This window comes from Patagioenas fasciata, chromosome 1, assembly GCF_037038585.1.
Source record: "Patagioenas fasciata isolate bPatFas1 chromosome 1, bPatFas1.hap1, whole genome shotgun sequence".
In the NCBI taxonomy this organism is placed as follows: Eukaryota; Metazoa; Chordata; class Aves; order Columbiformes; family Columbidae; genus Patagioenas; species Patagioenas fasciata.
In genome coordinates, this window is record NC_092520.1 from 143,430,730 (window position 1) to 143,445,811 (window position 15,082).

Here is a 15,082-nt window from a genome sequence, read left to right on the forward strand (position 1 = left end):
CAAAAGCCGCAAAGCCAGGGTGAACTTCGCCCTAGCGGCGGGGAGCGGGGTCAACTGGCCCGTCCCCGCCGTACGGTCCCCGGGAATCCCGAGGGGGAGCAGCGTGCTCCAGCTTTCTCTGTAGGGGCCGGGGTGCCCGGAGCCCGCAGCTCAGTGCGCCCCCAGCTCGGATCGCCTTTACTGCAGGAGCAAGGAGGAAGCGTCTCCGCAGCACCCCGAAAGGGTGTCGGCACCTTTCGTTGTTCCCCTGGGTAGCGCCAGCTCCCACCGCCTCTGTCCCTCGAACCGCACCTTGTCCTCCGCCCCACGGGATGAGAGGAGTCCTCTCCGCTCCCCTTGGCGCTACCTCGTCTGCCCCCCTGCTTTCCCTTCAGAAAAGATAAAGAGGAAAATAGTGGGTTTTGCCCCCAGAGCCCTGATCCAGAGCCCTGATCCCCGCGGCTCCGTTTTTCCAAAGGTCACATCCCTCATCCCTAGAGCATCCGATGTAATCTGCATCTGCGGTACAGCTGTGATTTTTAACTTCCGATGTATTTATTAATTAAACTGGAACCGAGTTCTCTGCGATCTTCGCAGGAAACGTTTCTGTTTCAATCCTGCTGCTAGCCGGGCTCAATATTTGATGTGATTTATTTTCGCGAGGGGTTACACTGAGTCAGCAGGTTTGCAGTCCCTTTACGCTTGGGTGCCCGGCCGGAAACGTCATCGACAGAAATATCAAGGGATGCTTCACCTCACGCCTCCGACAAACTCGGGGATAGGAAATAGAAACGGGAACAATGGGAATTCCCTGAGGGAAGACAGTCTGAACCATATCTTGCTCTCTCCTCCTGGCTGGACATAGCGGCTTCTTTACGGTATCTTGCCGTGTCACCTCATGGGACACCCACCGCCCCGTCCAACCGCTGAGTGAATACTTATGTATTTATTGCGTAATTTTCTCTCCCGTCGGTCTCATGTTTGCCACTGAAAATGGAGCTTTTAACACGTTCTATGAAGACATGAACACGTGCTCCGCAGAAAATAAATAAATAATAATAAAAAAAAAGTCTGGCAAGTCTAACCTCTTTGCTATCGCAGCCACAATGGCTCTCTCCCTGACGCTGCAAAATAAACCTAATGCACTGGAAGACAAACTACGTTTTATCTCACTTCATTTCTCTCCCTTTTCTATGCAAAAAACTCACTAGAAAAGGTATCATTACACTCAAAAGATATGGTTTCAACAAAATGGTAGTTCCAGTGGTTGATGAAAGAGGAAATAATTGCATCCCACATGCCTAGCCTAGAAGTAGCCCTGGATCTCATAGCAAATTTCTCTCCTATTGTTCAGAGAAAGTGAAGTGTTCTCATCGCTTTACAGGCATGGTGATGGATCTGATGGGTTTTCTGTAAGGGCTTTTACTGATCTGCTGTCCACTCAGTTTTACTTCTCAGGCTCAGTCCAACAGCTTTCTTGTGATTTCTGCTCTGAATCCCTTTCTAAAACAGCCAAAATCAATTTCGAAAAGAGATCTGCCTTGCAGACTGTAACATGTGCCCAATCTTCTGTTCCCTTTAAAAATAAAACCGCAGCGAAAGTGAACAGCAATATCATTACCCTTATTTTGCAAAGCATTTTCTTTGAGCTCGCATACCTCTCTGTGAGGGATGTGTTGTACGAAGTCCTCCAGCTATTGAAGTAGTGTCCCCGTCATAGATTCATTTATGGATACACAGCCTCACCAAATTCACTTCTCATCCAAACCCCTGTCAATCTGAGCCTGGAGGACGACAGAGCCCATCGCTGCCGACTACGGCTACGACAAAGGGCGGCGCAGGTATTTAGCTCTGCAGAGGTTAGAGCACGGATAACTACCTCATGTCTCCAGCAGGCACGATTTAGGGCTACCCCCGGGCATGTTCACCGGAGCGGTGTGGAAGGCATTTCTCGCGCCCCCTCCGCGTCCGCAAATCCCCCGTGGGTCGCCCGCGGAACAGGGCCGCGCTCCACCAGCCCCCCCCGCGGCGGCACCTGTGGCTGTGCGGGCGGGTTGAGAGCCGTGCCAAAAATAAATAAATAAATAAATAAACAGACAAACAAACAGGCGTGCATACACAGGGATGCAACCCGGTTGGTGACCCTGCGGTCCGTGGCTTTTGCCGGCACCCTGCAAACGAGGCAGCCCTTGCTGCCCGCAGCTGGGGAGGGAGCGGGCAAGGGAAGCTCCCGGTGGGTGGGCACCGACCCTGCTTGGCCAACCGTCTCTTCTCTTCTCATCCCCGAGGAACCTGATTTAATTCTTTCCCCCTCTCCCGGAGTAACCTTAATCCTCGCCTCTGGCGTGTTCCCTTTCGCATATTCCCTCCTTTCCCCCTCCAGCCCCCTCCTCCCCACCGTTGCTCGGACTGCTGACAGCGGAGACGGGGCTGTCCCCGCCGCGCACCCTGCCCGGAGCAGCGCCCGCGGCTGTGGCGGCGGGGCGGGCGGGAGAGGCGGTGAGGCGGTCGGGCTGTTGCGGCCCCAGCAGGTCCCGGCAGCCGGGCGGGCAGGGCCGGGCAGCTGCCCGCTTGTTGCTGAGCCTCTGCTCCAGGAATGGGTGCTGCGCCGCGCAGCGCTGCCGGCCGGCCTGCTCGTCCCTCTGGGGAGTTATCCCCGCTCTCCCGCCTTTGGGGGCGGCTTTTTGGCTCCCCTCGTCTTGCCCGCATTGATTTCAAGGTGAGAAGGGAGCGTTTCTGGATTACAACTCACCTTATGTATTCTTTATCATTAAAAAAAAAAAATCCCACAGCTATGAAAAGACAGAATCTTTAAAGAGTTTGTAGCTCGACAGGTAAGGACTCGGCTGGGGCTCAGGAATGTGGAAATTCAACTCAAGTCAGCCTACTGCGACGAGCAATATTAATAAAGCCGTACAGGTACGGGGTGGGGAAAGGAAGAGGGAGAGAGGGGGAAACTTGGCAACTAAAAGAACGGAGTGATCTCGATCGCGGTGATCAAACACCGAGGAGCAAACAGCGGGCTCCCCGGGAGCCCCCGCTGCCAGCCGGCCTGAGGGCCCCGGGGCTGGTCCCGTCGGCGGAGCCCGCTCGGCTTCCCGGGCGCTTCAGCGCGGAGGTAGCCGGACCAGTTGTCAAGATAATTTCAACACGTCCGTGTGATGGATAGAAACGCAAATTGTGTCTAGGCCTGCATAAAACAAATCCCTGAGTGCAGGTTCAGAGCAGGGATTCCCCTCCTCCCGCCCCTTTCGCCTTTTTAATACTTAAGCTCTGCTCTATTGTCCCAGCAGCAGCGGCTGAGTTAACTCTGTCAGGCTGCTTTTTTTTCTTGCCTTTTTTTTTTTTTTTTTCCTGAGGGTACACTACGCCAGAGATAATATTTAAGTTCGCTTAAGCAGTACAAAATAAAAGGACCCGTCATCACCCACGACCGGCTCCCTCCAGGCTCGGGGCTGCTGGAGCTCCGCGTGGCTGGGCGGCCCCGCAGCCTCGGGACCCGGGAGAAACCCACGGGCGCTTTCTGGGGGCTGTCACCGCTTGGACACCCGCGGGAGGGGAGACGACAGAGAGAAATAATCACCTCTTTCTTTCCTTTTTTTTTCTTTTTTTTTTTTTTTTACCTTTGCAACATTTTGTTCACAACTCTGTAATACAGTGACCCAAAAGCCAAGGAGATTTGTCGTGCACAAGGACTTACCCTAATTTGACATAGATGACTCCAAAGCATAGAAACACGTAGAAAATCCACTTCCGAAAGTTTCTGTGCATGATCTAGAGAATGGACTGAGCCATAAAAATTGCACAAAAAGTCGAACTGATCTTGTTGGTTAAATCCCAGTCAAGAGCATTGCTGAAGCTACCCAGGAGCAAAGCCGGCCGAACTGTAAAAAATCAACACCGTGCAGGTAAGCAGCTCTTCCCAGAGCCATGGTGACCGAAAGAGGCTATGATATTAAAGCTAAGAGGGAGGAAAAAATAGAAAGAGCTGCTCAAAACGGTAAAACAAAAACCCAAGACAGAGAGTCTGAGGGAGAAAATGAGCAAGCACTGATCTTGATAAACTGCCTCATAGAGCCCTGAAGTTCAATGTGTTTTTACTTGTTCTGACTTCCCCAGGTAACACTACGTATCTTGCAATCTGTGGCTCCAGGTAGGAGGATCTCTCTCTCTCTCTCTCTCTCTCTTTCTCTCTCCTGCTCTTCCCCCCTCCCCGCATGTGTCAGGATCCAATACATATCTTATCTGTCTCTGTGCATGTTCGTGTGCGAGTTATGCGTGTCTTTGTGTTTCAGAAGGCATGTCCTTAAGTCGGAGTGTTGGGGGAAACACATGAAACGTATCCAATAAGGGAAATAAAGGATTCGTCCTCTCAAACCGAAGCATTTTTTCATTTCCTCTAGTATGGTAACGCGGCTGGATTTGCAATGTATGGACTTCGCAAAAGATACTGTTAAAACTTATTTTTTCTTCTTCCTTTTTCTTTTTCTTTTTTTTTTTTCTTTCTAATAAAAAAGAGGCAGGCATTAACCCCCATTTGCTTACAACCCCGTATCTTAAAAAGCGATGTGTATGTGTGTGCGTGTCCAGACTATTTCTCTTTGGCCATTCGACTTTGCTGAACACAAATGCCTGACACTAAATTTGATTTCATTTCCCACAGTAAGAAAACATTCTTCCTTTTTTAAGAAACAATATACTTGGCTTTTTACACTGGTTTAGGATATTCAGTTTGCCGCTGCTCGGGAGATTAATCGGTGAAACAAAACCTCACTTTGTGTTCAGACAGTTAAGCAAGGCTTCCTTTTCTTTCTGTCTTTTCTTTCTCACTATGTTTTCTTTCTTCCTCTTTCTTTCTCACTGATTTCTGAGCTGCCCAGTTCATTCCTGAATTATGTGGAATTATCTATTTCACTCTTCTACACAATGTGTGCCTGTCTGGAGGCATATATCTGCATGCATATGCACGCTTAAATAGAACTCAAATACAAGTTTGTGGGCTGTGGTAAGTTATGTAGATAGGGATAAACCCGCGCACCTATGCCCACTTATACACATACATTTATATACATGTAGTAACAGTAAACATGGATAGCTCTAGGCATCTTTCAAAGAGAATCGGCTAAACACACACCAGTAAAGGCTGAAGGGAAAGCAGGCAGTGATGAGCAAGCAAAAGAGGCTGAACACAGAACTTCATCAGAAAGCCTCTATCTTGATGGAGAAAACAAAGCACTTCTTTTTTTAAAGCCCAGCAGGCTGCCGTGGTTGAGGAGATGCAGTGTGAAATCGCAGGTCGTGTTTAGATGGCTCCCACAGTCAGCGCTGCCCGCACCTTGCCGTCATCCACCCAGCTCTCGAAAAGAGGGTCTCCTCGGGCATGGTGCAGAGATCCCAAGCCTGTCCCTGGCAGGGGAAAGCGGGAGGGTAGCGGGACAGAGAAGGGTCCTGCTGTGGGGTGGCTCATGCCGAGTCCCCTCCCTGGGACGGACGGAGACGGCCGAGCCTGCTCACCCCACGGCCGCCCTCCGCTATCTCTCCCTGATGATCGGTGTGGCTCTGTCTTTCCCCCCGCATTCCTCACGTTTTATTCTTTAATACTCAACGCTCCGGCCCTTGCAGGCAGCCAGCCCCCCTCCAGACCGCTTCTGCTACATTTTTCCTAATACTTAACTATGATCAATGTGTCCTTTCAAAATGCTGAGCTTTCCCTTCACGCTCTTTCCCTTGTATTTAAATGTCCTTTACTCTTTTCCCCCTCTGACCAAACACCATTTTTTTCTTGCATCCCTACTATTTTTTTAAGGACTTTCAGGTGAGACCATGTTTCACTTTTGCAAACCCATTTCTCCAAGAGCCTCATGACTTTACTCAGAGCTGCTATCCAAATGGCATCCAACACACAGAGGACATTCCAGATGCAGCCTCCCTTCTCCTTACCCCTCCCTCTTTTTCCCCGCTGTTTGAAGCCTTTTGCAAGCGAGGTTCCCTCCCGAGAGCCCCGGGCGCCCGCGGGTCGCAGAGCGGGCGCTGCCCGAGGGCGTGGGAGGCACGGAGGACGCACAGGCCTTCTGTCCGGCCCCGGCGGGAGGAGGCGCGGCGGCCGAGCCGAGGTGGCGGCAGCGGACAGTCTCTGGCAGCTTCTGCCCCCGGCCCCGCGAAGGCCACGAAAAGCGGGGCCGGGGCGGCCCCGGCGCCGGGCGCGGCCGCGTCCCGCGGGGTAACACCGCCACCCAGGGGCGGCAGCCGGTGGCGCCGGCGGGGGTGGCCGGGCCGGGGCGAGGCTCTGGGCGGCTGCGGGGGCGGAGGGCGGCGGGGCGGGGAGGGGGATGTTTCACGTTCCCACCGGGTTGTGATAGGATCAGAAACGGCGGTCCCCGAGCCCAGGCCTCTGCCCTCCGCCCTGGACCCTCGCCGCGGCCGCTGGCTTTAAGGGTGCAAAATCTGGGTGTTGGCCGTGAGCTGCTTTTCTTTCCCTTGCACGTACCCCACACCCGCGCACAAACCCGGGCGTGGGGCTGAGTCCAGCGTGGCGGGGTACCCTCCCTGTCGCTGTAAAGCTGTGCCGCTGCGTGGGCAGGAATTAGGCCTTTGCTGAGCGAGGGATAAGAAAGAGCGGCTTCAGCAACACAACTATTAGTTACTATGTGACTTCTCTACATATCGCTTATACCTGTTTGGGTTTGGGTTTTTTTCTTACAAAAGTCATGGAATTAGGGCAGATCTCCGTGTTCTAAATGACTGTGTGCTAACCCAGTTCTCAATGACTGTGTGCTAACCCAGTATGCCCTACTTGCTTCTATGAACTAGTAAGCCTTTTTCGTGTTTCTACACAAACCAAAGCAGTTTCAGTAAAAAAAACGAAACTAAATTGTGTCTGAACTAGCTTGGAGATAGAGCCATTTTCAGGGCAAAATCTTCTGGTATTTTTGACTCTTACTACACTGTTACCTTCAGCTAATTGAAGATGCTGGACTTGTGATAAATGAAAGATTTGCTTTCCTTCAAATATTGGTTTAACTATAGCTGAAAGCTTAGGCTAAGAAGATTTCATGAAGCTTAATAATTCTGTGGTTAAAAAATAAAATCCAAACCTGTAGAATATTAAAAGAGGTAATTCTTACATTAGTATCCAGAAATTCATATAGCTATTTCAACTTTATAGGCAAAATATGTAAAGCTTATTAAAGTACTTTAAACAAATACTACCTTAGTAATGCAAAAAGACTTTCAGAAAGTAAGGTGATATTCATATTCATTTCACCAAAGTTTTGGTAGATGTGGGTTGAAATCATTTGCTCAATGCTCTTCTAGTACACAATCGTTATTTATTTCTCATCCAAAATAATTGGCATGTTAGGCGATACAGTCAATTGAAAATTTAATGATTCATTTTTTCCACCCATTGACCTTCTGCTGACAAAACTTAACGTTCACTTCTCTCAACCCACAGAAGGAAAGGTTGTCTATACCACACCACTGTCTGGTGCCCTTACCTCCCCATAGCCTTTTGATAGAATGGCTCCTGTGGTAAAATATGTCAAAGACCTGTTGGGCTTCAGCTTTCACAGTCCATCACTAACACATTTATTTTCCCTCCTTCAAGTGGAGAGACTTTTCCAGCACCTAGGCAGGAGAACCCAAGTGAACTTCAGAAGTCACCAGTCAGGCTGTGAATTTGTCTGACAGCTTAGTCAACAGGAGGCAATTACTCAAGGGTAACTCGGGTGTCAGTCTCTCAAAAAAAGGAGATGACAGGAACACAGTTCACTGGCCAGGGCATGGGTCTCTTTTTATTCCAGACTGCACGTAACTCATGCTACGGCACAAGGGACACAGTGCTGTGAGTCTGACCTGGGCTACTGCAGCTTGCAGGACCTTACAGATACAGGACTCTGTCCAAGCACGAGGAACAATTCTCACGGTGTGAGGAGGGAAAAGCCTGTTGTAAAGTGCTGTAAATGGAAGTATGAACAGTGCTGAAGGGGAAAGGAACTTTAAACTGTCGGTCACAGCTCACATCATCTTCCCTAGAGCTTATTTCCAAGCATAGTGTTCAAAATCAGAATAAATCCCATGAAATTTCTGGGGAATGCAGACAACAGGGATAGTTCTTCTGCAACTCTTTACATGCCTTTCTCTTCTTTTAGTACTGCTCAAATCAATCACAGGTAACTAGTGTGCTTGTCATAGGTCTCAAAGGCTAACTACAGGGAAAAATCCAGTTGCATTTATCCCAGCCAGCCACTGTCTGGCACTGTTGCTCCGTGCAATTGTAAATGAAGACCCTACCCCCCCCATCTAACAGTAAGAAAATAAAAGTGTGAAAATGTTCCTCAGGGAAAATATACAGAGCATATGTGGTTGAAAAAGAAAGAGAGGAAAAGAACTAAAAGAAGAAAAGTTAAAATAAGCATACAATGACAAGTATCTCATAGCTGACCAGGATCTTACACACAATTTACAGGTGTTTTTTACAAATGTCTGTTAAGTATGCATACACAAAATATTTCATATTTTGCATTTGTGTTACCAGGCCTTCGCACATGACGTCTTCTCTTAAATGATTCTCTCTCATTTACCCAACTGCTTCCTAGGTCCAAGATGTTCCTTCTTTCTGAGAGACTACCAAACGCACTCTCTGCCTCTGGAGCTTTTCTTGAGAATCTGGATATCCTTCAGTGGGTTTCTGATGCCAAGCCCTGTTCTCAGTCATCTGGTCTTGGAGCTTGGATTCAGCTAAGAGACATGAAACTTATTTTATGGGAGCAGGTAAATTACATGCTACTTATGCTTTTTTTGGCATACACCTGGCAAGATGTCCAGCATAGTGCTCATTAATGGAAACCAAGGTCAAGGTTTGAATCCGGTAATCTGAATCTGATAATAGCTAAAATTTCCATTGCTGCTTTTAGTTGTTCTCTCACTTGGTATTACACAAAACAGCATTTGTCTATACCTTTGGTAGACACCTCCCTTCTCCGTTTTCTGTTCCTTCTTCTTTCCTCTCTTTTACATCTCATTACGTGGAAGATGTTCTACTTCTCAGGGTATCTGTCTTCCTGTAATTTCTAAGCCTGATAACATTTTGTCACTTTAAGAGAGACCAAATTAGATTAATAAGTAACATAGGAGCCCCTAGTCAGTTGCTTCACATATTTCATATTTTCAAGTTAATCCTGATTTGAAAATTTTTGTTTACCTTTTGTTTCATCAAAGCTGAAAGGCATTATTCAAGCCACAGAAATGTGTAATTAGATACATTACACATCTGGGTACCAGCATGAAATGGCATTAACAGACTTTCTCACTAACTCCTCCTTTGCTAAGTGGATATTTACTGGCTTTGTTGCACTGCACTGCACTAAATACAATTTTAGATCTTCTTTCCTGTTCTTCACAAACTGGCTTCTTACTCCATTGACTATGTTAGTCTGAAAGGTTCTCTGCAAAAGAAGGTTCAGTGGTTAAAATGGAAAGTCAGTCACTAATATCATATAGCTGAAAAAAAGTTAAATAATATGAATAAATTACTGTGTTGTATGTACATGGCCTATGTGAACTAATTATTTTACTCTTTGAAGCAGTAGGAAGCCCAGACTGAGGGATGAACTGTGTCTTCTGGGCAGCATACTTCAAGAAGGATATAGATTAACCGAAGGTGACCCAGAGGTGAAAAACAGAAAGATGTGCAGAAGACATGATCCATGAAGTCAGATCAGGTGTGTGTGTTTATTTTATAGAAATATGGACTGATCAGAGAGAGAATAATAGTATTCAAATGTGAAAAACAAAACAAAACAAAACAAAACAAAACAAACAAACAAAAAAACACGTTGGAAAGATGGCAAGCTAAGAAATTGTGGTCTACAGACACAGGGGAAAAACAGATTTGAGCAGCATTTAGACAAAATTAGGCTAAGAAGTAGGAAAGGTCTTCCCAAGATTTAAGATAAGGTTCGGTAAACATCTACACAGATTGTTTAGTAGTACAAGATCTTACTGGAGGCTAGAAGCAACAAGGTCCCTTTTAGCTACAATGCCTGTGATTCAGTGACTTTGCTTTCAGTCACTGTGATGTAAAAATTCTGTTCTCCATAATGGTGAAATATAAAATAAGCCTTTCTGACTTAGTCAGAGTTTTGGAAAGCATCTACCTTGACCAAAGGAGATGTAGTTTGTAACTAGGAATTCAGAGGAACAACCAAAGCAGTTGTGTCTAGGCTGTATTTCCTGAAGGGACACATTTCATCCTAATTCTGCATTAACAAGTGTTACTACTAGTTCTCACACACAAACAAAGAAACAAACAAAAACAAACCAACCAATCAAACGAAAAATCTAATGAGTCTTTGCGCATTTCTAATTAGATCAGCAATTCAGAGACTTAGGGTTTCAAACTTTAGGTTTTGAAACTGCGAACAACTTTGATTCCCTGCTTCACGTAATGTATTAGGGTGAGACAACCTCATTAAATTCAGGCCTGCTGTTTTCCTAAGGTAGCCCTACCAAGGCAGCCCAAATGAATGCAATCCTAATAGTGAGTTCAGCAAAGTTTATACTGGAATCACAATAAAATAAATTTAGCCCTGTGATTTAATCTGTAATCAGCACAATCTTCTATTTTAGTTTTTGTGGTATTTAAAGAGGACTCCCTCTTCTCCTCTTTTTCTAGGAGCCATTGCAGGTTTCTAAGTCAACAACTGTTATACCTATGATACCACAAAGGAAAATCAGGACTCAGGAGTTACTTTCGTTGTGGTTTACATGCTCCAGTTATGTTTTCTAATCCTATTCTCCAGGTTCTTTTTTTTCTAAAATATCTTTTCAGTTATCTTTTTGAAACACTGAGTACAAAAGATACTATGGTGGTTTTAAATTACACTTACATGTTAAAATCATATTTTCAAAAGCTAGGTGTCTGAATAGTTTTATGACATCTGAATTATATGTTCAGCGCTTTTTTTTTTCTGCCTATAGTGTGTTTATAGCATTAAAAGGGAAGTGATACATTGTTAAAGACTCCATAGGAGAGAGTCTTTTTTCCTAACTGATTTTCTATTGTAACTTTACATTATCTGTTGTAAAAATTACTTTGGGCTTCTACAAGTTGCAAACCAATGAGCACTGATAAACTGCAAAGACTAAAGCCATACCTAGCCTGTGTATTTGGCCTGATGTTTTGCCCCAGTGAAACGGCATGACTGTAGATCTCAAATATGACTTAGAAATTATTATTTGCATCAGAGGAACAAACCTTGAAATCTCGCTAAGACAAAGAGTATCTTTGTCTTCGTTCAGATACAGAGAGACACACAAGGTGTTTGTCACAGGGGCAGCATCCCAGTGTAGGCCACGGTGCCAAATTATGGGACACATTGTAGATAGAGAGCATGACATTCTCTACCAGTGCTTAGGGGTGATTGCTTCCTTGCAGAAATACGAGAGAAACATTCTTACCCTTTAATCACAAACCAGAAAACTCTACCAGGCCCTACCTAGAGGCCTTTTTGCTACTGTAGCTGTCCCCTCGTTCCCTGTTATGTGTAGCTAGATTGGGAGTCTAGAGTTGTAGGCCCTTTTGATGCCTTCTTTAGGCAACCCTCATCAGAGGTACTTTTCATTGTAAGAAGCTGAGGCATCTTGGTAAGAATCACCAAAAGTATACAGTGGGAATACTCAGTAAAAAAGGAAGTTGTAGAAATACTGAGGGAGAAGCATTAGTGATAAACAAAATGGTACAGTGGTACTCTCCTCCAGTTGAGTCAGATGTCAACACTTGGAGCTCTAAAGTATAGTGAGGTTTCCACCTACTCTGCCCCATTGCTGTCCGTACATGCCCTGGTCCCATTCTCAGACAGTGAGAGAGAATTTACTCATTTCTAGTTTGAGCAGCGTGGAGATTACTCACTTCCCATTGGCTTGACCACAATATGGATGAGTTTACTCCTTTTTTCATTTATCAGTACATCACTGATGATACAGCTTAATCATGTGAATCCTCCTTAGCAGTTCATCTTATTGGTTTCAAAGGTATTACTCATAATCTCCCAGATAAATCACTAAATGCATTTTTGTCATCAGAAGAAATACACGCTTCTGTGGGATTGCCACCAGACCAGTAAATAATCATTGCATTTAAGCATACAAAAATATTGTAATTTCACTAATTGCAAATAACCATATAAAAACCTGCCTTTTTTTTTTTTTCTTTCTGATTTCTCCACTACATTTCCCAGAAATCTCAGGTGTCGAGTCAAAGTGCACACCTGTCTTGTGCTTTAACAGCTCCAGCTGTCTGGTGTAATTGCCTGTTAGGGAAACACCCTGAAAGGCAAACAGTAAGTGCAGAAAACCATATAACAGTATCTTTTTAACCTCTATTGTAAGAAAATATCAAACAGATTTCAGAACCAGTAAGAAACTTTCTAATAGTAGCCATATGTTTGGGTCATATTTTATATCTTGTAAATGAGCTTTTAAACTTAATTCTTTCCTAAGAATAATTCATTAAAAGACTTGATAACTATCTCTGCATAAAAATGCAGGACCTGAAAGGCATTATTAATACTGAAATTATCAGTTCTTTTAATTGTATACTGCCAGTGATTTTGGGATAAATCTGTGTGAATGGGTGCTCCCCTATTTGGAATAAAAGTATCGTCTCTCAATTTTGTGCACGTTGTTTTTAAAACTGACTCTGATGATCCATATTTATATCGACTTGACAGGACTTCATTGCCAGATTTCAAAAGCTAATTGCGTGCCTTACAATGCTTGTTATTTTTAAACAAGAGATGAGACGAGAACCTCTGGATTTTTTTTTTCCATACATGTGACATGCCAAGAAAAACTCCTAAATGTGATTTTTATTTCTCCTTCTCCCAGAAACTGTTGCCTTCTAAGAAAAGAAAACTCTTTTAAAATTGCTATTTTAAAAATTATCCTGTTTTTTAAAGTAAATCTAATAACGGAAGTGAGGGGAGGAAAGATTCCAGGCATTAGTTTTGAAAGCACAGGACTGATGATACTAATGCTGCCAATCTAAATGTAAGAACATCGGTTTGTTTAGCTTCCTGTCTCTTCCACCCAGCCAGCATCAAGGACCATCTACTGGATGGCATTTCATTTAAAGCTACAGTGAAAACAGTGTTGAGATATGTGTCCATTAATTAGCCTACTTCTTAAGAGGTTGGCCCATTGCTACTCTCTTAAATCTAACAAAACCTGTCCCATTAAAGAGGTTTTCAGGCGAAGATGAGGCCTAGTGAGTAGTTTTATAAAGCTGTGCCCAGGAAAATTCACTATGCCCACTCTTGTGTCTGTTTTGCAATATATCTGCCCCTTTTATACTGATATTTTAATCTTTGCCTCTGTGTATCAGGTTTTGACTAACCTGCCTATGTTGTCGCACTGCAGTTCTATGATACAATTGTACTGGATACGTTAACTTAGTTGCATAGAAATTGCCAGACTTTGGAAACAATCTAGAAAGGTTTGCCACGCTTCCCTTTACAGTTTTCAACGATTCATCAAATAATATTGTTTGTGTCATGTCCTCCCTCAGGTAACTGAATTATAATGATCACTTATCTACAAATCTTTCCTACATTTTCTTTCTATTACAATAAGCCTCTCTTTCATCAGGATTATTAGCAAAAGCTGCAGGATATTTTATCTGGCTGCAATTCAGCTTCATGTGGGGGTGCTCACATGCACCCTGCGGTATTTTGTGCAGTTATAAGCAATTTATGAGATGTTTAAAAGTGCATAATTTAGTTTTCAGATTTAACTCTTTGCTTGAATCCAGTGTCTGATTCATCTCAGTACAAAAATTCTGTAGAGACGAGGGTCTAAATCTTAAGCGGTGTTGACTGCCTCTACTCTTTTATCACCTTCATTGGAGCTGAAGGTTCTCAGCATTTTTTTGGATGCAGCTCTAACATAGCTCACATGCTTTATAAAAGACGTTAAGAAAATTCTTTCCAAACTAAACAAAGGCTTACCGAGCAAGGGCCCAAAAGGGCAATAAGTTCCCGCTTATGCCTTCCTGGTGTGACATCTGCACTCCTCCATTATCTGAAACCACCGTGTGTTTGCCATAGTCCCTGTATCCCCACTCCCTTCTCCCCTTCCAGTGTGCTCCCTGAAGGCTGCAAGGAAGCATGGAAAACAAATCTTGTAAGACACTGGACTGGCAGACGCTGGGCTCCTGTGGTGCCATCCGCGATGACTAAACTCATAAAGCACGGAGCAGAAATCAGTTACTTAATGTCTTAAGCAAACAAAGTCTCCATGACCCTGCCTTAGTACAAAGTCGTCGATTCTCTGTGGCTTCTATAATCAATTCATCTTTCTGCTTTTTTAAAAGAAGGGAGGAAATAAGTATATAAGTGCTTGTACCTGTGCACCCACACCTGTGCCTCCAGAAAAGTGAAGAACTGGGGCATCTTTGGAGAAATTATAGCCAGTTCCTGTAGGATGGACAGGTTTCACACCAAGGTATAAATGGAATTCTTCACTCCTCTTTGAGTGCAGACAAGGACTCTTTCTACACATTCCTACAAGGGTTAGCAAATTGGAGACTAACTTTGTGACCTTAACATGAAACTATTATATAAACATTAATAATAAATGCTATTTGTGCTAGTAGGAAATGATAAGGCAATATAATCTGTCCACGGAGATTTTTTATATAAAGAAGAGTACCTGTAAAGTAGCTATATTAACTCATAGAGTCCTAAACAAAGAAAATGCATCAATATAAAGGTAATGTAAGTCACACCAGGAAATGTTTTTATATGGTCTCTGTGTATATGACAATGCACGTAAACCAATGATAATTCTTCCCTTTTTTTAATGGTTGTCTATTGTGTGGTCTAGCTAGAGAACAAAGGCGGTCAAGACTCTGGAAATCCTGACTGCTGTACTGTCTCTCGGTTCCTCTGTTAACCTATTAGACATCCTCTTCCTCCTGCCGAAGCTCTTCCTCCTGCCAAAGCTGGCATGACAACACAGAATTGCTGATTCCCAACCTTACGTGATTAGTCCCCAACATCCTTTCAGATCCAGATTAGATCCCCAAAATCTCGTACCAGTCTGT

At 44.5% G+C, this 15,082-nt stretch overlaps 1 protein-coding gene across 1 annotated transcript in view; it reads right to left on the minus strand.

The window, feature by feature from the left end:
- The window catches only part of WNT7B (Wnt family member 7B), a 97,172-nt gene extending 92,988 nt beyond the window's left edge, over positions 1 to 4,184 (minus strand). The window contains exon 1 of the mRNA XM_065841962.2: positions 3,680 to 4,184. Within this exon, the coding sequence (XP_065698034.1) occupies positions 3,680 to 3,750 (71 nt within the window). The 5' untranslated portion in view covers positions 3,751 to 4,184. The remainder of the gene's footprint in view (positions 1 to 3,679) is intronic.
- Between the last annotated feature and the right edge of the window lie 10,898 nt (positions 4,185 to 15,082).